The sequence below is a fragment of the Silurus meridionalis genome, chromosome 10, assembly GCF_014805685.1.
Source record: "Silurus meridionalis isolate SWU-2019-XX chromosome 10, ASM1480568v1, whole genome shotgun sequence".
Lineage (NCBI taxonomy): Eukaryota > Metazoa > Chordata > Actinopteri > Siluriformes > Siluridae > Silurus > Silurus meridionalis.
The window spans coordinates 6,924,642-6,952,015 of record NC_060893.1 but is presented as its reverse complement, the minus strand read 5'-3'; the positions used below and the strand labels follow the sequence as shown (position 1 = coordinate 6,952,015).

The window sequence follows — 27,374 nt, the reverse complement described above, 5'->3', positions numbered from 1 at the left end:
CATGTCAGCCAGGGTTACGGTGAGCTGTTGGATTGTCGAGCCTCCAAACATTTCACGATAAACAGATTACCCCTGGGAAGCCATTTCTCCAAATAATTAAGTCTGTGGAAATATGAGAGAAATGGAATCGAGGCTTTGCGAGTCCACAAGGACAAGCTGGAAAGGTGAAAAATAGTTGGGGCTATCGGTTATCTGGTTCCTTTCAGCGATGCCGGAGAGCATGCCTGTGCCTGTTCCAGATGACTGGAGGAAAAAACACAATGCTGGCAGTTTCAGAACACTATACTGTTTTGGGGGGGAGACAAAGCCTACCAGCTAATGATTTGACAAAATGGTTAAACACTTTTCATTTGCATTGTGTCTACATACGCCTGAGTAATCCCCATCACAATCACAATACGAGGGGGGGGGGGAAAGCCCTGAAAGATATCACCCCTGTCGTTTAAAAGCACAAGACACTGAAACTGAGGCATTATAGTGTCCCGGACCTTTCACTCAGCTTAATCTGGTAAGACATTATTCACTGCCACTTGGCAAATCCAACGCGGTGTACACAATGCTTGCTAATTCCCCTGTTTGAGCTAGCAACGAGGACTAGCGGGGTGTGGATTAGCGCCAGCTCGCTTTAAGTCGAGCTGGGAGCCAGATGTTGGACAGTTAAACATTTCCACACACGAAGCACCTTCAGTGGTTTGACGAGCATTTCCTGGATTGCTGTCCAGGCTTCACTATAAAGCGAGCAACACCCGTCAATCAGCAGTACAAAGCATGAGCTAGGGATTCGGTCTGCTTGGGGCTTAATGGTTAATGTCCAGCGTGAACTATGGACGGGGGGTTTGGTTAGAATGTTCCACAACTGGTCAATATGGATTTAAAAATAGCATACGTGATGTTTTTAACATTGTTTCTAAGACCAATCGCTGCACTGGGAACAGAGTTCACTTCATCAAAGAGAAATGTCTTTACGCAAACAAAACGGAGACAGATAAAAGGTTTTTAATTCGTAAGATAAAAATAAATATTAACATCGCCAAAACGTGCGTTCCAAATACAACAATAGATATTCACTAAGAAGTTTATAGCAAGTACTTTATTACTATATTTATAACCCAATATCTTAGACAGACTGGGATCTCTCATTTCCTGTTTTTTTTTGGCTTTTTTTTTAAAGAATGTATTGTTAACTATTTTATTAACTTTTAAACGTTTTTTAATACTTTGAATTACTTATTATTATTTTACCTCAGACACATAATGGGGAAAGAAAGGAAAAGGAAAAAAAAAAAAAAAAAAAAACACCACCTCAACAGATTCATGCATGACTTTGAAGTGTCTCAAGATATCTCACATAAGCACCATTTTGATTTTCAAAATCGAACCAAAAAAAATCCATTTGCTACAATCCAGATGCCACTGATGGAGATGGTAAACGTCAAGGGTTTTAATGTTTTAAAAAAAAAAAGAAAAAAGAAAAAAAGAAAGAAGGAAAAAAAGAAAACAATTTGGCAGATCCCTGAACTATTCATCCGTGCTCTCAATTATCCACCAGCTCATTTCAAAGGAAACAGCTACCACTTAAAGAATTGCACGCACTTCAATGGCTTCCATTCAAAAAGAAGCTTAGGCCTAGCAACCAATATGGGGGCTTGTTTACAATCTGGAAATCCTGTAGCATTAGTTTGAGTTCACGGTTAAAAAAAACATTCTGAAGAGTTTAATTTGTCTAGATATCTGTTTTAAGTATGTATATACACTCTTGAGGGCAAACATTGTTTTAAATAAGCTTTACATAATCTTGACAACAAATCACTGATCAGGAAATAAACAGGAAATCCTGCAGACCTCTTCCTGCTCTATGAATCGTGTTTCCTTAATGAGCTCCTTCTGAAGACCTCTATGGACTGCATCAGGTGTGACAGATACCCAAATAATGACTAACATTTTAGGAAAAATTAAACAACCGTTAATTTACATTACATTGTCAAAACACTTGACATTACAAAAACGGCCCCTGTGCACAAAGCCAGCTCCGTGAAGATATGCTTTACATGGGTTGGAGTGTAAGGTCTTTAGTGGTCCACTGTAGAGCTCTGACTTCAACCCTACGAAACCACTTTGGGATGAATTGGAATGGTGACTTCCCCCAGGTGTCCTCGCCTACATCACTACCTGACTTGATTGATGCACTTGGAGCTGAATGAGCACAAGTCACCACAAACACACTCCAAAATCTAGTGCATAAAATCTAGTCTTCCCAGAAGAGTGGTGGTTGTTATAACAGAAAATTGGGATTCGGGAGTGCCTTTGTTTAGTTCTTGCTCATGTTCTGACCAATGATTTTTTCCATAAAAGCTTCACATTTACCAACACGCATTTGCGCTAAGAAACAAACAAGACGTTTCCTCAGACGCAGTATTTACCCCCTTAATGAGGAAAAAGCGAAATGTTTTCATTTCAACCTCAGTCTGAACGCCACATCGCCACCCAGTATAAAGCTGTGTTCCACAGATAAGAAACAGCACCAAGCATGAAAGGTCTTTTTCTGACTGGAAAATGTGCACGTGTGCCATGTTTTGCCGATGGCCGAGAAACCCAGCATGACCCAAAACGCCTCACGTTCCAGCATGGCTTGAGTGAGATTTATGTGGGGAGGGTCCTGACAACTCACTCTGATGTTGCTGTGTCGTGAGACACAGAAACAGTAAACCAAGTTCGGAGAGGGCTCAGATCTGACATGAGTCCGTCACTCGTCACCCACCACTCATACCTTCAGCGTTGATTTTATTCAAAACTATTACAAAGAAATGATTTCTTCTTCCATGCTACCTCTAAAACCCTTGTCCTTCATCTAGGAATGTTCTGGAAGCGAACTGATTTGAATGGAGAATGCTAGTTGTAAGAACGTTTTTGTTCAGAATGACTTTCCTCACTATTGACCATTCAGCTGGACAACAGGCTGGAATTTCCTCACACACATGGCTTCAGGATGAGAGTTACACCAGACCTCTCAATCACAGGCGACCTATATTTAGGCTTGAGCATTACGTTATTAGACAGCGCAGCTTCAGGTTGTCAAGAGCTGGCGCGCAGGAGAGCCACATCATTATTAAAACACGCGCATGGAAAGAAAAGCAGCAAAGAGTTCTAAACTAAACATGGAACAGTCAAACAGAGTAAGGCACGGCTGTGTCCAAGGCCCTCAAGTCGGATTTCGTTTAGGACGTCCTCTCTTCGCACCTTATTCGAATCGTCTGTGAAAAGCGAATGGAGAAGAATGACAGCAACACAAGATTTCAGCAGATCTCGATGAAGGGAACAGGTTTGGGGAGCCAAAAAGCAAATTCAGGCTTAACTGCAGATCATACACCGAGAAAGCCTTGGCTAGGGCTCCAGATCATTCGAATTCCCTTCATAAACAAATCTTGAATCTTGGCAGCGAGTACAGAGAAAGGAAAAAAAAAATCACTAAAGGCTCAGAGCATGACTAAAGCAGAAAAAAAGCAGCAAACAACAAAACGGTTAAAAAAAAAAAAAATCAAACAGGGATTTATTGTATATGTGCGTTTAGTAAAATGGCTTCACATTGCACATGTAACTGGTTTTAACACGATCCCAGCATGGGGCACGGTTGACGGATTAAGTCTTTACTATAAACTGTCAAGGACTACTCCACATCTGAAAAACAGCTGGCGATCTTCCTGGAAGACATCTGAAGCTCGTCCTTATATTGGCGTGAGCGTTTGTCGTTTTACGATCCGTCGTCATTCAGAAATTTATTAGGGGGATATCTTTGCGGAGTGACTGCTGCTAAAGCGAGAAAGGGGATGGCGTGGGACTTTCCAGTGACAGACAAGCAACAGGAGCCACTGTAACTAGCACAATAGTAGAAGATTCAATTCCATGAGAAGATTCAATTCCAAGAATTATTGAGGTATACTGAGGAACCCGGGACACACCGAGTATACACGCTTATATATTAGGCGTGTAACGCTACACATATTCGTACCGAAAGCGGTGCACATGTGCGCCAAATGCAATCCTTTATGTTCCTTGTGCGGAACATAGTTACAATCCGAGTTCCTCACGAACATATTAGGTGACGGACCGTAAGTTTGTTTAGTCTCCGCCGCTAAACGTTTCGCGTTTTGCATTTTCTGTACAACTTCAATTACAAATTCTGCATATTGAGGGAGTAAATGAATGAAAGAATGAATAAATGAAGAATGGAATTAACTAATTTATGAAGAAGTAGATTGAACAAAAGAATAAATAACCATCGTGTGTTTCTCAAACGCAGACATTTGTTAAGGTATGCAGAAATACGTAGAACAGTTAAGTAGAACATCTTTAGAAAATAGAAACAATAAAAATACACGTTTTTGTACAAATCTGTATGAACCTAATGGGGTCTAACAAATGTAAACTTTCCCATTTATTGAATTTTATTTAATCAATTTAATTTGTGCCTATTTTAATTTGTCTTACATTTATTTGATTTACTCTATTTTGTTTTAAAATTGTATTTAAACCAGGCAGCTATTTTTCTTAAAAAATGTAAAAAAAAATGTAAACTGTTGATGTTCACAAAAGTTGATAACAATAAACATCGTTAATAAAAAACAAGCAATTTTATTTTTTGCATTTCTTCCCCCTGATTGTACCGAAAGTGAGGCGAACGTAACTTAAAAAGCAAGGTACGTACCAAACCGTGAAACCGTTACACCACTAATACATACACATTTAAACTGTACACTATTCCATACAATACTCTCCAAGCACTGCTATAATGTTCCGCTTAATTCATATTTTATATAAAATAACCGCACTGTTAGCAAAACATTAGTAAGTAAAACAAACACAAATCAGGAAAAAAATTAAATAAACTCATATAGGGTCCAAAATTTTTCTCCACAACAACTGTCTGGCTCACACACAGAATATTGCGATATGTCGATAGAATACTGACGAGACGCCGAGTCAATAATTATGTGCAATACACAGCGTTGGCCTGGAGGGAAGGAAAAAAAAAACCTCTGCCTGGCAACTGCATCCATAAAATTAAAAGGCACTTGCACAAAAACAGCTGGCGGGTTTCCAAAAATATACATATAACAATTTTAATTGTGACTAAACACACAATATTGGACGTTTCCAGCTGTTTTGACCAGTTCCAAACCTTTCAAAATGAAGGCTGTTGTTTTCTCACCCACGCAGACCTTTCATAAATTCTGCGTTTTTATGAGCCAATAAACGCCGCATCCGTATCAGATAATAACGTCGATAAATCATTTTTAATCGCACCACCCGAAACCTGAGCAACAGTAGGCCATTTTTATGATGCAGACCAATTTTGGAGCATTTCATAAATCAGTCTAAACGCTAATGTTTTGCGTAGCATGACAGGGTTTCTGTAAATGGCAAATGCATCTGAAGAGCAAACAAGAAGACGCGCAATACAATCCTCCCAATCGCAGAGGAAAATTCCAAGCGTTGGAATGCGTCGCTCTTGTGTGTGCCGAATGTCAATCCGTTTGCCCGAATACATCTGGACGACTGTGAGAAAAAACAATGCAATCGTGTAATAAGAATATCCAAGTGACGATCGGGAACAAGACCAGAGAGGAGTTTATGTTGGTCTCGACTCATCTTCATATCAAATGCTCATGTTCTACAGAAGGTTCATTAATTTTACAATAAAAAAAAAATTAATGATGATATCTGGTTGCCTGACCCAAAATAAGAATTGTAGGCTGTAATTATTTAATAATCTATTTCTTGCGTTTCAATTTTCACCTTGGACGAAGTCAACAAAAGGCTGAAGAAACCTCAATGCAGCTTTCCCTCAATCCCGAAACACCACTCTACTCACCTTTTCACTCTTTACTTTCTTCAGGTTCCTACAGTCAGTGCTTTCCATGTCTTCTGGCTCGCTTTTAATAGTCAAAGGAGGAACTAATCCAGCAGCATCGATGGCAATATTCCCAATTTGTTCAGCACAGGTGAGGTCAGAGTTTTGCCTTCCTTCGAAAGAGGCATTGCGGGACGGCCCTAGGGTTAAAACTGAAGCTGCTGTGTCCTTTTCTGTAGTTCCGCTCGAAACTCCGTCGGTTTTGTCCTTTTTGTTTTTACCGGTTCCTCCCTCTTTGTCCTTTTTCCCACTTGGAACGTTGCGAGAGGTCTTTGTACTTTTATCTGCACCTTTGGTAGCTACAGGTCCTGTAGCTGTGCCTGTAACCGGGCCGGTGGAGTCGCTAGACGTCCGCACCTGCGACTCTTTCTTGGCCCCGTCTGGGGTTGAGGCCTTGCTATTATCCTTAGAGTTTTTATTACGCTTTGACTTAGACTTACCGTCCTTGCCCTGAGTGGTCACAGGGCTAACAAATTTGATATTGTCCGGCAACGCGGCTACGGCGCTGGGGGGTGCAGCCATTCCGCCCCCGTCTTTAGTGGCAGACATCTCGAGCTTGTCTTTCTCTAGGTCCGCGTCAAGGTCGATGATCAGATTTCCAACTCCAATGTCCCATTCATCGCCGCTGTCGTAAGTGTCCACCGCATTCGAGTCCACACCTTTCCCGCCTGCAGTGCCACTACTTAGGGACATCTTATTGCCAACGGCCCAAGCGTGCCGGAGTGGGGTCTGACCTTTTCAGACGTCTGGGGCAGGAAGAAGTGCGGTTACTCAAGCCTCAGGGTTGTCTTGGTTTCCACTTCCCAAATGCCCACATTTTTTCCCTGGAAACAAACAATAGGGCAGAATCAAATTAGTATTGAAGTACAAAGTAGTTATAGTATAGAATTTCTATATTAGAAATAAAAAAGTAATAAAAAATTATTTTAAAAAAATTTTATATATAAAATAGTGTTTTTTGGGTTTTTAATACTATTTTGGAACCCATACACAACTACCATTCCGTATATATTTCCCATCAACAAAGGTAGAAAATCGACCTGACTGCGTTTTCACACATTCCCTCACACACTTCTATGTACACTCCATCACAGTACTGCCATACGGGTTCACGAGGGCTAGAGTATAAAACATCTGTGTTTCTGACTGCCGTGAACCGTCGCGGGATCAGACGCTGCTTAGGGAAAGTAGCGTCTAGATGAATCGTATGAATCCGTCACGCCGCAAACAACTTGACAAAATCACAGACATCCGAGTATGCTCCAAACACGTAGGGCAGCCTAGCTTCACGCTGCAGCGTGATTAGCTTGTCAGGCTAGAATACTCACCAATGGAGGAAATGATGTCTTGGGAGCAATCAATGTTTGTTATAACAACATTATTTAATATAACACAGCAGGAAATCATCAGATCGCCAGTGGCTTTTACCTCTGTCCCTTTTACTCGTGTAGTCAATTACATGAATATCTGAATACTCGTTTTCAAAACCAGTTGGAGCGTGAAATATGGCGCGATCCATTATTACTGCCAGAATCGCCACCGACAGCCGGTTCGTATTGTTCTCAATTATAGGGAACGATCAGGAGGTCAAAAGGAGGAATTGATTTATATAATGGCTTGAAATGACTCGTACAGAAATAAGATTCGTGCTAATCTGATTAAAGGCGTCGAACCCTCTCCATTTTCAGGTCGTCTGATACAATAGCGATTTTTCAATCAGGGAGATGATGTGCTGCCGCGATGCTCTGCGCTTGGCCTGAACTGTGGCACTTACTCAGAGTTCAGTTTGGACCAGGTTGGGCCTTTCATTTCGTTATTACACAAAGGAAAATGTGCATCACAGAAACAGATGAGGTCCATAAGTCACTTTACGTTGAAATGATTGTAGTTTAGCTACTTTGGTTGTGCAGAGTGGAAATTTGTCTGTGGCTGCATTCACCAATCAACAGCTTAAAAAAATTACCAAAATACAGTTGATCTAAACGCTTAGATTTAACATTCACACACATACCATATATACATTCCCAGATGTACACATACACTATTAAAAAAAAAAAAAAAAAAGAGAATTAGGGCACCTGACTTTTCCAGCCATACGTGTTTCCTCCCCCAAACTGTTACCACAAAGTTGGAGGCACACAATCGTTTTTGGGTGAAGTATCATGAAGATATGCTTTGCATGGGTTGGAGTGGAAGATCTTGAGTGGCCTGCTATAGAGCTCTGACCTCAACCCTATTGAACACCTTTGGTATAAATGTGAACGCTGACTGCTCCTCACCTCACCTACATCAGTACCTTTACTAACACCCTTGTAACTGAATGAGCACAAATCTCCACAATCTAGTGGAAGATCTTCCCAGAAGAGGAAGATATATATAAACACACACAATGTTAAATCCCCATAAAACTCAAAGTATATAAACGTCATGCAGATGCCTCTGTGCATTCCGTACACCGGCACCCGCTACCTTAACCACTCGAGACACTTCTATTTTATTCTCGACACTCAAATTCCAAAACCACAAGGTCGGACAGACACAATGCTCTCAACAAGATTTCAATAAACCGTTTCTCAAGTTCCTCGCATCTAAAATGATTGGACTGTCGTGAACATTACGATGCTGGTTCATTAGGACACAGAGTAAGAATACCATCAGACTGAAACTCTGTTGGGTGAAAAAGTTAGAAAACGTGGTTTCGTGGAATTAGAAATGCTAAATGAAGTATTGCTGGAACAGGTAGGTTTTAAGAGCACTGTTTAATAACTGCTCGGGAATCTCATAACAGAGAAGAGTCTGGAAGCGTGTCTTACATGTTCCGTGTACCAGTCGAGTAGCGTTTGAGGATCAGGGGGAGGATGGTGCAGTGCAGAGTGAGATAAATGCTGTAAGGTAGAGGGATGCTGGTCCGTTTTTTGGCTTTGGAGACAAACATCAGTGTTTTAAATGTAACGTAGGAGGCTACAGGAAGCCTGTAGATGGAGCGTGGGAACGAGTCCTAACCTACTATGCATATGTTTATTCCTTTTTTAAATGTATTTGAATTGAAATGAAATATTTCCTCTTGCTGGTGATCGATTCAGTTGAAAGAATCAGGAAGTCGCAATGTTCTGGGAATGAGACTCCATTGATGACCAGAATCAAAGGTGACCTTTGTATCTGAATCCAGGATTTAGACCCAGGAATTGTATCAGACATCATACGACAATCTTTTTCCTTTACATTTCTGACAACTCTCCTCTTTAGGCACCACTATGTTTTTAATGATGCAACACGTCCAGTGGAATCGAGCAGTCAAAAATGACCGAAAGTGCAGACATCAAACTAAGTTCAGACACGTTATATTAATTGAGCTGAAAATGGTACCTGCTTCCTTTCCTCAGCTTGGACTCCATTGCTTTTGGATTTGCTTGGTAGTAATCTGCCTGCTACTGAATACGAGACGGGGTGCGAGATGATCCATATTCAAAAATATCCGATCTAGCGATTTAGTGCCAAATTTCAATTCCAAGGAGGAAAGAGGAACAGATTACTTTAATCCACTGTAAGGCAATTGCATGTTTAATAATGCAAAGGCTTTATGATGCAAATGACTACTTGGTGCTGATGAGGTCCTACAAGACACACTGTAATAAAGACCAAAGAACGCTGATAACATCAACTCGTAATGGAACTCTGTGCAATCAGAGTGCAAACATCGTCTGATATTTGCTTAACCAACAGATCAGTGCCCGTGTCTCAATACGATCCATAGATTAATGGGATCATCAATAAACCGTGCTGTTTGCTTCACCCTTGAGCGCCATCGGGTTCCACCGACGCTTATCTAGAAACACATCTACAGTAATATATAGAGATATTGCAGTCTACATATCTACTATTTCAAATGTGACCTTTTAGTCCTGGACCTTCAGCCAAGAGAAAAACCAATAATGTTCTACTTGTGGTTATAATAATTGCACCGATACCTCCAACACAGTTCTCATGAAATATATATATCTCAATAAAGCGTCAATAAAAAAAGTGTGCGTCAGATAAAGTTGGCAAAAATATTTTACAAATCGATTTATTTATATGTAATTATTAGTAGTTAAATTAGTCAAATTAGTAGTTTCTCAGCACCACTGCCGTGCATGAATATGACGTATCACGACACGGGCAACCGAGGTGTGTGCTGAGAGTCATGCAGAATATAGATTGACATGGCAGAGGTAGAGCTGTAACTTCCAGGAAAAGAAGGCCTGTTTGTGAAAGGGCCATGTGTTAGAAGTCAGAAGGCACTCAAGTGATGATTGACTGTCTGTCTGAACCAAAGAAATAAAAGCGAACTCTCTGTACCATGTTGAATTGAAAAGCAATGTTGTTTCAATTGGATTGTGTTGCGATTAATCAAATCGAAATGCATGCAATGGAATAGAGGTGTATCGCTTCGCATCGGTATCTGCTTCATATGTATCTTTAATGTAAAGTAACGTATCGTTGACTATGCATTGAAACGCAAATACACACACACATCTATCTATCTATCTATCTATCTATCTATATATACAAATACACACACACACACACACACACACACATCTATCTATCTATCTATCTATCTATCTATATATACAAATACACACACACATATCTATCTATCTATATATACAAATACACACACACATATCTATCTATCTATCTATCTATCTATATATACAAATACACACACACACACACACACACACACACACACACACACACACACACACACACACACTCTCTCTTCCACGGCTTCTTCACTGGGTTATTATCTGTTTAGTAAAACTGAAAACCTTTACATGGCGGCTATCAAATTTCATCACCCACATCTACACAAAGCAGAAAAAGAGGGGACTTCATCATCCTCTCACTCTCGTCTCTCTTTTGTTCAATTTTATTCACTCGCATTCGCTCCCTTGCAGAGAGACCTAAGGAACTGTAAAACGCACTGCATTAGTGCACACGGCCTGAGGGCAGAACAGCAGCTCGCCTGTAAACAGGCCGTCTCGCCATTACTGCCTGGGAGAGAAAAGAGCTGATGTTAGGGGTGTGTGAGCCGAACCCCAGCTTTTCCACACCAATTATCAACAGTGTCGACTGAAGACTCGAAAGAAACTAAAAATAACCAAGTGATTGGTAATGCGTCAACAAAACTAATTAAAATACATAAATAAATAAAGAATAAAAGTACTTAGGCTTGGCCTAGGGCCAACTTTCCAACTACTGCACAGTTTAGTTTTTAAAAAATAATGAGCGAAAGAAACAGCGCTCATGCCATTGATTCAAAATATATATTCATGACAACAAAAGACTATTTCATACACAATTTACCATCCACACAGTGCTGTACTCATCCCCCAAACAGCACCAACATCAAAAACATCCTTCAGAAATCTGAGATCTGCATTAAAACTGATAGACGATGCAGGCAAAAGTTTGTGGACACCTGACCATAAGATTCCTGTGCTTTCTGAACATCCCATTTCACACTTTCTGCCGATATATTCTTATAATTGACCACTAGATTTGAGTGTGTGCTTGTGGAGATTTTTGCTCATTCAGACACAGGGGTGTTGGAAAAGTCAGGCACTGATCCCAGAGTTCACATTCATCTCAGGGTTGAGGTCAGAGCCCTATAGCAGGCCGGGACATTGTCATGCTGGAGCAGGTTTGGGTCTCCTAGATTAAGTGAAGGGAAAATGTAATGCTCTCCAGAGGCATCATGTACAATTGTGAGCCTATAAGTTTGTGGTAAAAATTTTAAGGAAGAATCACATACGGCACGGAAAGTCGGTTGTCCCAATACTTTTGTCCATGTAGTGTAAGTGCACTGGATTATTAACCTTCATCACTGCGTGATTGTAAATAAACAGTAAGAGGAGCTGAATTGTGTTTCCTGTCTGGGGACTGAATCATTAGTCACTGTTAATATTAGGTCATAAATCCTCCTCTACTTTATTGAAACACTCATCAGTGCAGCAGCTTTACACGTAATTGAGGTCCCTGAGGTGTTTGGCTTGTTATTGACTATAATACGCTTTTTTTTCCAAATGGAGGAGGAGGAGACGCTCGCTGGCAGGTCCAGAACCACGACAGTGTGGTCCCTCGCTCGTTCGGTCTTTCTCACTAATGTCCTGTCTCTCTCTCACGTTTCTTTCTCTTACCTTTACACGTTCTGTGTGTCTCTCGCTCCCTCACACATTCTCTCCCTCTCGCTTGCACATTCTGTCTGTCACTCTCTCACACGTTATGTCTCTTTCTTACCTTCACACGTTATGTCTCTCTCTCTCTCCTCTCGCTCACTCACACATTCTCTCTCTCTTACTCTCTCTCACACGTTATGTCGCATTTTTTTGCAGTTTTTACCTTCACATGTTTTCTCTCTCTCTCTCTCTCACACACACACACACACACATATATATATATATATATATATATATATATATATATATATATATATATATATATAAAATGTGTATATACTACTTTACAGTCACAGATCAATGCACCCTTTTGCAAACACCCTCTCACCCTGACTATAGCAACATTTCAATAGATCTGGAACAGGGCGTCCTCTTCATTACACACACACACACACACACACACACACACACACACACACACACACACACATCTGCTCAGTGTGCAGCTACTGGTGCCCTTCCAGGAGCTGTAAATAACGGCTCCAAACTAATTTAGCTCTCCGTACTACATGCCAGCGAGTGCTGGGAGAGACGAGAACCAGCAAAGAAACTGCTCAGCAAACCTCCATTCTTTTCTCCAGCCTCCCTCGCAACACTTGCCTAATTAACACAACCGTCTACCGCGGACAACCCGGCCCACAGCACGCAGGACGCTAAATAAATAAATACATTAATAACTTTAAAAAGAAAAACAATCGGGATTTGCAAACACTTCGCAAAGAGTTAATCATCACAGTCTGGATGCTTTACTCTGCATAAATACACAATATTGACAAAAGTATTGAGACACCTGACTTCCTCCATTGTTGGTTCTTCCCCAAACTGCTGCCACAAAATCAGAGGTGCACAATTCTAGAGGTCGTCTTTGAAATTAAATTCTCTTTTCACTTGAACTAGGAGACCCGGACCTGTTTCAGCATCACAATGCCTCTGCACACAAAGTCGACTCCATGACGATATGCTTTAAATGGGTTGGAGTGGAAGATGGCAAATAGCTGACTTTATTAACACCTTTGTGTCTGAATGAGTCTCAAATCTCCACAACTACACCTCAAAATCTAGTGGAACATCTTCCCAGAAGAGTGGAGGTTTTTATAACAGCAAATGGGAGCTACATGTGGACGAGACATTCAAAAAGCACATTATTTAGTCACAAACTTCGGTCCGTATAGTGTATTTAATGCTTGACGTACATTACAACAGAGCAAGTTGTGTACATTTGCTTTGTTCTAATTGGATTTACAGCATATGCGCAGTAATATGAAGACTGATATGCCTTGTTAAGAGACACGTGTTAAAAGCTTGGAAGATAAACATGTTTGGGAGAACATGAGCATTCCGAATCTGGAGGGGAAGCAAATGGACTATGAGAGATTTAAAGAGATGTGAAACATGAAAAAAGTCTGAAGAATGAACAAAGCCTACGAACAGTTCATTCACTTCCAATCGAGTCTTACACTTTTCACAATGGACATGGTCTTAAAGCAGCTTTACAGAATGTAAGAATTCTAGAACAAAAATTGGATTGTAAATGAATTGTGTATTTCTCCCCGATGAGCAAACCTGGGGGCGACTGTGGAAAGATGGTATGAGGAAGAAAATTTCAGCGGAACCAGACTCCAGAAGGGGAACTCGTCCTCATTTGGGTGGCACCAAAACTTTGATTATATAATCATAAAATATATAACGTTACAAGGTCATGGGAACTCCTTTGGAGTTTTGAGGGTTTTGCCGAAAGGATAAAAACCAACAGACAAATCAAAAAAATCTTCAAGAATGGCTTTGACATTGGACATTTTTCCAAATGAACGATTGCGTCTGCATGCAAGGGGACAGAAGTTTAACTTCTGATAGTCACAAATGGTGTCCAAGGAGATTCATGGTGAAATATCATAAATGTTGTGGAATCTAATGTCACCATCGGCACCAATAAGTGTGCAGTTTACTGTACTTTTGACTGTAAAGTGCACACTAAGCAAGAACTATGTTTGCATTCACTGCATGGTTTAAGTGCAGACAACCATTGACCAGGTCCTACAAGAAGTCTTGGTACCATGGCGCTTATTCTGTCTGGCAATGGAATTGCAGCATGGAAGCTCTTGACGACAATTCATTCACGTCAATTCAAAGCCCTGGTCAAGATGATTTGACGCAGCAACCATTTTAAACAGAAGTTGCCCCCAGCGTGGACGTTATCCAGTCAGGAAAAGACGTTCGATCCGAGCGCAGGTTCGAGGAAGCGGCTGTGAGGGTGTGGCTCGGGCTGCGAGGGTCTGGGTCAGGCTGCCACATCATACCACAATGAGAAGGACGGAACCTCGAGTGCGACTCAGTTGACCTGCTGTGCTTCTTCTCTGCTCGCTGATAGTGAAGCGTGACTGTTTGAAAGGCCGAATTCGAGTGATAGATAAATGACAGGGTTTTGTGTCCAGCATTTATCCAGACAATAGCAGGACACAGAGGTGTGTACACTCCGCATTTTCATACAAACTGCACATTTTTCAACAAATGATTTGTTTTCCGTCTGAATTGTGCTCCGACACCCACTTCATTTAGAAAGAAATGGACTTGTTACTGGGAGAACGATTCCTCGCAGGCGGAATCTGTGCAGTCTGTGGGCACGAACGTGGAAGAACATTAGGCGTGGAGAAACGTACACGCATTAATCTCTGTTTTTCTGTCGATTTGGCTCGGTAGGGGAGAAGCTCTGGTTCCATAATCACCAGCAGCGTTTTGCGAGCACGCCGCTGCTTATCTGATCACGAGCGCCTCCTAAACAGCACACCACCCCCACTGGGAGTTCTCAGAGTAGCACTGATGAGGAGACTGTGACTAATCTACTGTTAGAAGACACGCCTTAATCACGGCAATCTGCCATCAATTTTCCTGGGCAGATCTGTATCCAGATAATATCATGAGAATCGTTTAAGTCTCGAAGTTCAGACTTGAGCTGGGTCTTCGCTTAAAATAACTGGGTTGCCATATCTGAAAAACGTGCTCCAGTCAACTGAAATGCACATATTTGTGGACACCCAGGAAAAATCCATAAATTAGCCGCTTCGTTGTTTAAGCCACGGGGGTTCAAAACTTGGGAAAAAATTAGCGGCTTATAGTCCGAAAAATACGGTAGATGAATGAGAAAGGCGATGTGTTATTCCCACATATAACGAGTAAGAAGTGATTATCATATTATTATTATTATTATTATTATTAATATTACAATATATTAAAAATAAAAAAAAACGTGCCTGCACAAACAGCTTTAGCTGTTCCTGGTTTATCTACCTATCACATAATGTTGAAACATGTAAACATCTTGAATACATTTTTTAAAACATGCCACAAGGATGCTTGTTCAACATTGTCAACACCGCGGATTAAATCCAACCCTCTCCCGTTGATGAGGGTCATCGTACATGACATGTGGGCACAAGGTAACGTGAAATGTTTGAGCAGGTTCACATCTTCTTTTTGCATAGCCTAAATACAACCCCCAGGTTAAGATGGTCCGACTTACCGTTTTTCGATCTTGCGATGATGAGAACGACGTGACAAAATTGCTAAAGTATTTGACATTTTGTGTGGCAGGCAAATGTGTGCCTTACTCTCGCCAGCGGTCTACAGATTTCAGTTGTCTCTGTGTTTGAGAGCGTATTTTTTGCTGTAATTTTTTTGTCCCTCTTCTATTTATCAATTGGTCTAACCGGCTACAGGTGTGCTTCTTAGTGCTCGTTTCAAACAGGTCCCCTCTTCACTCACAAACTCATCCACACGCCAGGAAATTTGCTCTGTTTTGCTAAATTATGTACTACTACAGTGGAACCTCAATAGTCGTGACCTTGACACTCGTGACTTTTTATTTGAAACCGGACTAAGAGTAACGCGAGAGAGATCTGAGAAGTTCGCGAGAAGCTGCGAGTGGCTCGAAAGTCTGGAGTAACTTTTTTTTTTTTTTTTTTATAATAGGAGTTTATGTACTCAGAAATTACATAAAAATATTGGAAAACCAATTTTATTATTGTATTATTCATTTAAAGTAGTAAATAAAACATTGATAAGTAATTCCCAATTTCGCCTGAGTTTGAATTCCCCTTGAAAAAAGGGAACCATCAAAAGGAGAGTCAAAACCTCTAGATTCTTTGTTACTCGCGAGGGGTCATAGAACGTAACCCCCACGAGAATCGAGGTTGCACTGTATATGTAAATGATACTACCCCAAACTGATCACCATCCTTGAAGACTCCGGAGTAGGCTAGACCTTGTCTCTTATTTCTTTCTTTCTTTCGGCTTCTCCCATCAGGGGTCGCCACAGCGGATCATCTGCATGTTTGATTTGGTACATATTTTTACGCTGGATGCCCCTTCCTAACGCAACCCTCCCCATTTATCCGGGCTTGGGCCCGGCTCTAAGAGTGGCTGGGGTTGGTTCCCTGACCGGGGATCGAACCCGGGCTGCAGCGATGAGAGCGCCGCATCCTAACCACTAGACCACCAGGGAACCTAGACCTGGTCTCTTATGAGTTACAATATTTTCAGGTTACGATGAAATCGACAGAACGCGTCTTCATTGTAAATCAGGGACTACCTGTATTTAGAAAAACTATAAGTTGATAAATTTGAATTAAAGCAACAAATTGAGAAAAAAAGCAGGGGAATAGTGCCTAGACATTATTGTGGCTAAGGGCCAAAATGAGACACTTACAAAAGCTGAAAAACAGCAACTCTCTCAGGTCCTTAATTACAGAAGGAGAACTTTTCTAACAAGCTATTTCGGAGACGCAGAGCGATGGTGAGCGATTCGTTGCTCTATATGGAGAGCCACACGAGGCTCGCTTGGGTAATTGGATTGTGTGCTTGACTGAAATAGAAATGCACTGGGAGGTCCAAGTGATTGGAATCAAGAAGTAGTCGGCTAGGCTCCATCTCGGCGAAATGTCAGGGGCACGGGGCGCTCGAGGAAAGGGGAGGTGGGGGAGGGGGGCGATAACGGAAAACAACGTGAGAATTTCCGGCACGTATCCAGGCCACAATTCCTAGGTTCTACCTTGCTTGTCAATTACCTCGGTGAGATTTAAGGACATGCAATCAGCAAGTCCAGGAAGCCTAGGAGCGAGTGCGCTTTGATATCGTCCTTGTGCCTACAGATAAGAACCAGAGAGGCAGAAATGAAACATTTCCTACCTCTTTCATCTCAATTCCCATGATGCACGTCAGAATAAAGCTGGCTGGCAACGCGAGTCATATTTAACTTTGCCCAGCGAGCAACAGAGAGGGGAGAGAGAGAGCGAGAGTGGGAGAGCGAGAGTGAGAGAAAGAGGCAAATGAAAGGCATTGGAAGACAAGATGACAGTCTCGGCAGGACACAAATTTCTCGGCGAGAAAGCGAGATAGGGGGCAGACGCTTTTATAGCTTTCATGTCACAGATCATTTCCAGCCTATTCATAGAAAGTGACGAAATGGCTCTTTCACTCGACCTATAGAAGCCGAGTGCGGAAGCCATACGTGCAGTGAGATCAAACGATGCAGGTGGACCCTTCACCTCTGGGAGTCTTCATATTCTTAAACTGTTTCCTAGATAGAAGCACCTTTTAAAGTGTGATTTTTTTTGCTCTTTTAAGCCATGCTAATGTCCAGGAAAGCAGTGTGAAGACTTATCGCCCATGCCCTCAGCAAACAATTGGTCATGTTTGACAGAAGATAACAGCGGGATTTCACAATCAGACCCTGTACCCTATGATGGCTGAATGGAATCACTAGTAAACAAGTCAGCTTTCAAAGGTCAGAGATGCGACAACTGTTTTATTAACCAAGCCTATCAAAAGAGTTTTCACACTGGCCTCCCAAGTGACCGATTGTGTGTTCATTCAGGGGGTGGAGCTCAGAATCTCAGGTTTTCTTCCTCATGCCAGAATTTCCTCCAAACACAATTCCATGTCGCTTCTGTGCAAAAAGATACTCCCTAGATTCATCTATTTGTTGTGCGTTTTCGGAGGCGTCACTGAGCAGGAATATCGACAAAGATTCGTTCTCTTATTAGAAGAGTTTAAGCGTTTAAGTGGTTAAGGCCTCCACGACTGAGGTTGTTGCGATTCCCTACTCGATACGACACATTAAAAAGACATATATGAAGCAGCTACCAATGCAATGTGATATGATTCACCCCTATTATGATGCAGTGGGATCTGATTTCAATTTGAACACAATGCGATTCAAACCAATTTGACGCAATGGAAAAAATAGGATACTATGCAATTCAATATATTACAGATAGATACAGACAGCACATTATCAATTTACTTAAGTGCCTTTGGACTTCTAATGGATAGCTTTTTTTTTTCTTTTTTTAAAGGAAGAGATTGAATAAAACCCTTTTCTGTTTAAAGGAAGTTACAGCTCTACCTCTGCCATGTTAATCTGTATTCTATGTGACTCTCAGGACACGCCTCAGTCTCCGTGATAAGTCATTCATAGAAATTATGGGTCGTAAATGATTGGTCACTTTCTTAACAATAAAAATATAGTGCATCTACTCAATTATATATAAATACGTTTTTACCAATGTATATCCTGTATGTTCAAAACGATGTGTCGCAATACAAATGCCAATGCCAGTTTGCTGGACCAAATCTGGGCTTGAAAACAGCTTTGACATGGCAAACAGCCCAGAGTGCAAAAAAAAAATACAAATTGTGAAAATGACCTAGACCTAATACACATTTACCTCCATCTCTAAATATCCAAGACTCTACTTTACCTCAACTAATTTCATGAAAAATCTGACTCTGAAGAACCAAAATGAATCCGAAAAATGTGCAAAAAATCGTTCAGCAACAAACATTTTTATAAACTATTTCGATGGTTCTTGACTCAAATGGCAAAGAGCTAAACTAAGCTACACTGTATGAACACGCATTCAGGACACCAGACTGTTCCATCAATATTGTGTTTCTTCCCCAAATTGTTTCAAAGCTGGAGGCACAAAATTGTATAGGATGTTTCTAGAGGCTCTAGCATTACATTTTCCCCTTCACTTCAACCATGAGTCCCAAATCTGCTCCAGCAATGCACCTGGGAACAAAGCCAGCTCCATGAAGATACGTTCACATGGGTTGGAGTGGAAGATCTTGAGTGGTCTCTATAGAGCTCTAACCTCAACCCTATTAAACACCTTTAGGATGAAATTAGAGCTGAAACGAATACACAAAATGCTAATCGTTTGCTGCGTTGCGTCGTTTAGTGCATTTAACTACACATGGAGCACTGTGGGTTTTTTTACAAACCATTATTACTGACGCACCACCATCTAAACTCTGGAGCACTCTGGACAGGTAAACACTAAGCCCGTTTACTAGACATTAAATAAAAGATTTTGCCTAATTCTCACTTTATTTCTTGCAATTCTTTTATTTTTAGCCAAATCGGGCAACCCCCTCTGTAGTGCCAGAAAGCTTTACATATTGAAAAAGAAAAAGGCTACAATCAATAGAATCGCATGGTATCAAACTAAGCCTCTGATCCCTGGAGAACTCTGTCTATCAATCAGCTCTAGAGGAGACGGAACAAGAGAGAAGAAGCAGAGGCGGCTTTTTTTTATGTGGCAGAATCAGGCTTCCATACAACACAGAAGATGCTGCAGAATGAAAAATAGAGGAACGGGGAGAAAAAAGCGAGAGGCAAAGAGAACATTTACGCCAAAGAAAACGACAGAATGCTTGGGATCATTTCCAAAAACTAAAACAGTGCGTTTACCTTTTTTTTTAGTAATTTGTAAATTATGTTTATATATAATTTTTTATTATTTTATTTATTTACATATTTGTATGTAATACATTTTGTATGTATTTGTATGTAATTAAATTGAATAGAATTAGAGATTTTATATACACGTGTGTGTGTGTGTGTGTGTGTGTGTGTGTGTGTGTGTGTGTGTGTGTGTGTGTGTGTGTGTCAAATTCCATTCAATTAAATTAAATTCTAATTGTATAGTGCATTTTACAATGGACATTGTCTTAAAGCAGCTTTACACAGATAAGCGATAATATGGTTCTATAAAAGAAGGTGAAGTTTATTGCACATTAGGTAGTTCCTTATAATTATTTATCCCTGATGAGCGAGCCAGTGGCTACTGTGGGAAGGAAAAACTCCCTGAGGTGGTCTGGTAACCTTGAGAGGAACCAGACTCGAAAAGGGAACCCATCCTCTCATCTAGGTGGTACCGAATGTCCATTCATTACGGTTACATTGTTGAGGTGTGTAGTAATAGGTGCTTAAATGCAACCTATTCATGCAACCTGTAGTCCTGAACCACTGTAGTAGACTGTTGATATTAATTACAGTCTGAATCAGTCCTCTAAGTGCTTGAGTTGCTCAGCGGCCTTATAGATCTTTAGGCTGTAGCTGTGGAACCATCTCCAGCTACACAGAGTGGTCTCAATTGAGAAGGAAGACATCTGGTACAAATCAGGTACCATGGGTTTGCACAAATCAGCTGCAAACTCGATGTAATTATCTTCACTAGTCTTGGTTGGTGGATATAATTATAAATGTGTTTACATTTTAGAAACTAGAAGCAAATGAGATCATTGGGAATGAAGAAGCTTACAGAAATACAAAAGGCAGGATGGGCCAAGAACATCTATGGAAGTGGGAAAGAGCTGAATTAAAAAAAATAAATAAACCTTAGGCAAGAGAATATGTATATAGTATTCATATCTAATGTTGATACAGCCATGTAATGCTGTAGATTTCCTCATAAATGAGAGCAAACTATTTGAATCCATACACACACACACACACACACACACACACACACTAAAGGCAAGTCATCAAAATCCACAAGACTTAAGACTTGAATTAGCGGAGTTAAAGAGGTGTCCTAATGAGAACCAGATCAGCCTGCATGGAAAAAAAAGCTTATGCAATAGAGTTTCGAGAGGGAATGAGGAATTGTTGTTACAGACCAGACTATTTTTCTATCAACACCCTGTCAGAGAATCTAAAACTTATTGCCACACTGCACTTCTTGACAAATTATGGTAGACGAAACAGTACAATCAGATAAGAGAATTCAGAAGCTAAATCACTGTTAGCACTTACAGCATTATTCAAGACCTGTTCACACCTGGCATAAACAGAAGTGCTGGGAGATCGGATCACAAGTGCTCGAGGCACCAAGTACAGGTGAGAATAGGGTCAAAGGCATCTCGGATCACTCGAGACACTCTCAGAGATGGTCTGGGAAGTATATCTGGCTCTAACATAAGTGTAGTGTGAATGAGAATGTGTCTCGATGTGTCCTGGACCACAACAAAGTATTGTCTTATTGACAGAGTCGTTGCTTGAGCTAGAAAACATATAATCATTGTCAAGTCAAGTCAAGAAGCTCTTATTGTCATTTCAACCATCTATAGATGACGCAGTACACAGTGAATTGAAACAACGTTCCTCCTGAACCCTGGTGCTTCAAAAACAACATAAAACAGCAATCACAGAAAACAGAAAAACACAGGGCTAAGGACTAGAACGTGTCCTCGCAACATAAAGTGCAACCTGGTGCAAACAGTGCAAAGACAATACAAGACAAATACACAAAACACAAAATAGCGCCGCTAGGAAACCTGTTGTGTATTGCACACTGTGGTGTGTAAAAGTGAAAAGTAACAAAAAAATGTAAACACAATGTTGCGCAACAGAGCAAATAGCAGCAATCCAGAAAAGAAGTGCAAAAAACGGCATGTAAATGGTTTATGGTAATGAAGACATGGATGTGTGAGACTGTTGCAAAGTTTGAGTTTGGAATATGTGCTATAAAGCGAATAAATAATTGAGGTTTTATTGGCGTATCTCATTCAGTAAAAAGTTTGAATATAAGAACATGCGATTAAAAAAATGTTAGATACACACTATAAACGTGATGGGATTAAATAGAGATTTCTGCCTGAATATAAATGCAGCAAGAGGGAAGTGGATAAGATGTTGGACTTCTAATAGAAGGTCATGGGTTCAAATCCCACCACCACCACCAAGCTGCCACTTCTGAGAACTTGAGCAAAGTCACTTAACCCTCAATTGCTCAGCTGTATAACGGAGTTAAATGTAAGTTGTTGAGGATGAGGGCGACTACCAAATGCTGATAATGTAAAAGACTGACGTGATGAACTCCTTTCCCTAGGCTGAACAATCCGCATCACGGGTGAGGACCAAAGACGCTTTCACTTTCAGATGCGAGCGGTTGAACATCCCAACCATCCAATATTAATACCAGCTGCGAATGCCACCTCTGAGAATCATTTAGCACTAATCAGGAAATGCAACACTGCCGTCTTTGTGTGGGTTGTTCGAATGGCAGGAATAATCAGACTAGCCAAACAGGATCATGATATACGTTCATCTTTTTACATTTGAACAAACTTCAGACAAAATTGAGAGTATAGTGTGCGGACATTTTTGTCTATTCATCATTTTTCCATGTAGACCGTCATTTAAGTTCAATTTTACTTCGATAGCACCTTAAACATTGGACATTGTCATAGATTACAACAGGAAAATAGATCACAAATATACAATTCTAATGTATAAATGAGTGAGTAAGTGGCGACTACAGCAAGGGAAAAGTCCCCGAGATGGTGTGAGGAAGAAACTAACCAGCCTTCTCCCACTCGTATACAATAATTCATTACGGCGCAAGAAAGCCACCTGAACATCCCGTTCATGGGGTCGGTTCTTTTCCAAACTGTACCACAAAACCGTAATCACACAATTGTTTAGAACATCTTTGTATTCTGCAGCAATACAAATTTTCAATCGGTGGAATGAAAGAAACCCAAAACCCGTTCCAGCATAACAATACCCCTCTATACAATGCAAGCTCCATGAAGACATGGTGTCAGGGGCTGGAGTGGAAAATCTCAGGTGTCCTGCCCAGAGCTCTGACCTCAACCCTGCTGAACTCCGTCTGCACCCCAAACCTCTTTACCTTACATTAGTAAGACCTCAATAATACTTCATGTAGCTGAATGATCACAAATCCCCTAAATGCCATGCTCCAAAATCTACTAAAAGCCTCCAAGAAAAAAAAAGAGAAGATTTATAGCAGAAGAATTGGATGTTGAATTGTATGACTGTATAACTGTATGATTGTAGTCTGACTTTTTCCCCCCAATCTGTTTTAATGCTGCTACACATTTCATACGATAGATCTCAATAAAACTGGAAATTCATTGACTGTACAGCCACGTGATATATAACTTAATATGCATATTATTTTCAATTTCGTACATTGTTCTTACGACTAATCTTTCGTTTTACTTTAAACAACTGTAACCTAACAATTTCCCTGCGGCAACAATAAAATATTCTGATTATTAAAAAAAAAAAAAAACCAAGAATTTTATTGGTCGGGTGTCTAAATACTTCCGGTCGTATAGTCTACATCTACACGGATACAATCAGGATATGGCACTAACCAGTAAATGTCAGCAATGGTGCTGGAGAGAAAACAAAGAACAGCATTTATAAAGTATACAGTGTTCCCTCTGTTTTTGACAGAGTTGCTAAGCTCCTAACGCAATTCTTCGAATTACCGTATTTTCCGGACTATAAGCCGCTACTTTTTTCCCACGCTTTGAACTGGCTTAAACAATGAAGCGGCTAATTTATGGATTTTTCCTGGGTTTTTTCCGGTTTCACAAACTTCATGCCAAAAAACTGAGCCCCATAACATTAGATCAATGAAATTGCCGAACGGGTTCAGGTGAACCAATGAAACTCTTTATATGAAATCGGATGCGCTCCCACTGAATCGGGCCGCACCACATCATAAATATGGATGAGGTTCCTCTGAGGTTTGACCTGCCGCACACTCGGACTGGCGACAGGAAATGCGAATCATTCGTCACGCTGAAAACAACCGGGCATGAAAACATGCACTTCACCTGTGTTCTGAGCTGATGCCAAAAGAAAAACTCTCGAGAGAAATTGTTGTGAAAGGAAGGAGGAAGACCGTGAACAATGACTTTCTTGGTAGGCTACTGTTTAGATACAAGCCATTTAACAGACACGGTCTTTCATTAAATCTTGTGTACAGTTCATTAGTTTCAATGTAGAAGAAGGTAGTCCTTGGCGATTACAGGCCACGCCTCCTGGTCATAAAACAAGCCAAGAGAAACGTAGGCAAAGCATAGTTGTACCTGTACACAACTTTTACATTCATGACAAATCAACTATACAAATAGCATGTTTCGGTCATTACAGGAGACTCTATACTCAATACTAAAATCAGTTTGCATGCGCTACAGAAAAAGTCCTCACAGATTTGAAGCCACCGAACACACCCAGCACTCGGCACTGATTGCAGACAATATCTAATTGTTCTCAGGCCAAACACAAGCACTGACCAAACTGAAATACAAACCCTCGAACTGCAAGAGAGAACGGACAACACGAGTAAATCTTGGCGTCAATCTGAGCAGTCAATAGCTGGTCCAGGTGATTAGGTGTTTCGTATCCAGCCGTGCCACACAACTCAGAACACCACAATGGACTTCATGGTTTGTTGTGTGACCAAGTGGACTTGTGGCGACCAAAGATGAGTCAGTTCTCTTGAAAGCAATGATCTTGTAGTAAGACCAGAGTAAACACCTACACATGAGTAGTTCCACGTCGTCACAGCTGCTCGTGTTCACTGTAATCTTGCTTACATGGAACAAGGGTTCTGGCTATCGTTCCCAACAATTATAGCAAACATCTAGAAAATTCTAACCGCACAGGCAGCCCTGACCGGAGCTAAGACGCATACGAGGTAGCGAGCCGACAAGTGTGATACTTGGAGAGCACATAAACCCTGAGCCATATCATTTTACAGCTTCTGCTTTTTTTTTTTTTACAACAGAACAACTCTACACGCTTAGAGAAGAGCATGTGGGACATAAAAGACTCACTTACTGCATATATAACGCAAGCGTTTTCAACAGTTACAAAGCCCACATCTACTGCCATAATCAATTATATCTTCAAGGTTTTATGCATGGCTGTGTATGCTCAAGCTTTATCAGGCTTTAACTGGAAGGTTCGACAGATTACAATTGGTTTTGAATCGACAATGTGAACTAGAATTTACATTTTCTCACAAAAAAAAAAGAGAGAGAGAGAAAGTAGTGCTTGACTGTGCACTTCTTCGTCGGTGCTAAGTGCATAAATCGATTCTTTATCATGTGCCGAGAGTTTGGATATGTCACACGTCTATGTTCCCTTTTAAGTTCTGTATGGGCTGGGTCAATGATTTCACGTGTCGTCACTAAATTACCCAGAAATCGAATCTCCACACTGTTTAGAGCATTTTTTTTACATATCAATGTTCCTGGGATTTTGCGATTCTGCATATTTTCTGTGATTAACAAGCATCAACAAGCATTCTATGATTAACAAGCTTCCAGAAGATGACTCGCCTCACTGTGCCAATTGTTTTGATAAGTCACGTGTCCACGTCCTTGCAAATTTCTGTTATTTAATTGGTTAACGAGAATGAGGTCTGTAGGTTACCTTGCAATCAACTCCCCCAACTGTGCTGGATGTTCTGACAGGTCAGGTTTTTTTCGCATATGTTGTTGTTTAACGCGCACGTTAGGTCACGTGAAATCACAATATTACCCAAAATGTTTTAAAGTGACAATGGAAAGGAATAGCTCTGCACTGGCAGAGAAGCAGCGTTACATATTGTAGTGTCTAACATTCCATATTTCTACAAGTAAGGGATAACACAGAACAGACTATACTGTTATAAAAAAAGAAAAAAAAAAAAGAAAGTAATCGACCCCAGCATGGGGTGGGGGCAGGGGCGCTGTTTTGGTTGGCGGTTTTGTTAACGGTTATGGTTTCTAGTTAGATTTAAAGCCGTGGAATGTCCAGCGGACAAGTTAGTTCCTGTTCTCACTTATGTTATAGCCGAGATAAACAGTCTTTCTCTCGCCAACCTTTCTCGGATTTCTCACGCTCTCAGATTTCTGTCTCACTCTCACGCTTTCGGGTTTACTTCGTGGAAAAACAACAAGCTTTTAAATCCATTTATTGAAAGACTTAGATTACGTGGAGCATCTGCTTTACAAGTCCCCGTTTGTGAGCTGTTACTATAGAAACAAGAACCCGATCCAAAAAAGGAAGGCATTAACGTTAAACCAGGTTTAACCTTAAATCGGGGCTCTTTCCGAGCTGTTACATTAAAAACCCCTTCTGACCAATCAAGATAGATAGATAGATAGACAGACAGACAGACAGAGACATTTTAGCAAACCATTTATAAGCATGAAGTTCAACAAGCCTCCTCTCACAGTTGGTCCTTCAATAGCCGAGGCTTTTAGGTCGCAAAATGGCTTCCTGGCACAGATGATTTCTCAATTAAACTCTTAACTGAAGTCAAGAGTCGGTGACCCTCAGCCCCTCGGGGGCTGGTTTCATCCTGCTAACGTTTTCAAATGAGCACGAGTTCATAAACCCTCTTTCAAAGCTCACCCATCCCCCAACACACACACACCAGATGTTACTGCAGGGAAAACATGTAGCGTCGATCAGGCGGGAAAAGCCTGACATTTACTAGGCAGGTCACACCCAGGAAAAAAGGCAGATGAGCAGGAAAGAGTGAAAGAGAATCGGAGCATGAGAGGGAGAGGGAGAGAGAGAGAGAGGGAGAGAGAGAGATTCCAATGTGGTTGCTGGTAAAACCCAAACTAAAACCACTATCTACTGTTTTGACTGGGACAGAGCATTATTTATTCAGTCATGCAGAATGAAGAGCACAATTAAGACTTGAACTGAACACGAGTCAGCGTGAGGGAAACCCAATCAAGCTCCCAATTAAGACACGTCTCTACTTCAAACCATTTGAAATTTACATTTTCTTTTTAGTTCAGTTCATTTCTATACAAAATTCATAAACATTCAAGTCGAGTCGAGTCATGAAGCTTTTAGTCATTCCAGCCATATATAACTGATGCAGTACACGGTGAATCGAGACAACGTTTCTCCAGAACCTCACGTTTGTCATCGAAAACTGGCTTCTTTCAGTCGTAAAGCCATTTGTCCTTTTTCTGTATTTTCTCACTGTAATAATTTTTTCCACACAACGGAACGTTCAGCGTTTTATTCCTCGTTTAACCACAAAATTTTCTAAATGAAATCAAAGAAACGAAATGCATCGCACTTTTCACACTGTTTACAGACTGCCTGCAAAATATCCGTTTCTACAGTT

The 27,374-nt window shown here is 40.8% G+C and overlaps 1 protein-coding gene across 1 annotated transcript in view; it reads right to left on the bottom strand.

Annotated features, from left to right (window-relative positions):
- The window catches only part of znf609a (zinc finger protein 609a), a 122,413-nt gene that overhangs the window by 71,750 nt on the left and 23,289 nt on the right, over positions 1–27,374 (bottom strand). The window contains exon 2 of the mRNA XM_046859194.1: positions 5,870–6,732. Coding sequence (XP_046715150.1) covers positions 5,870–6,601 — 732 coding nt within the window. The 5' untranslated portion in view covers positions 6,602–6,732. The remainder of the gene's footprint in view (positions 1–5,869; positions 6,733–27,374) is intronic.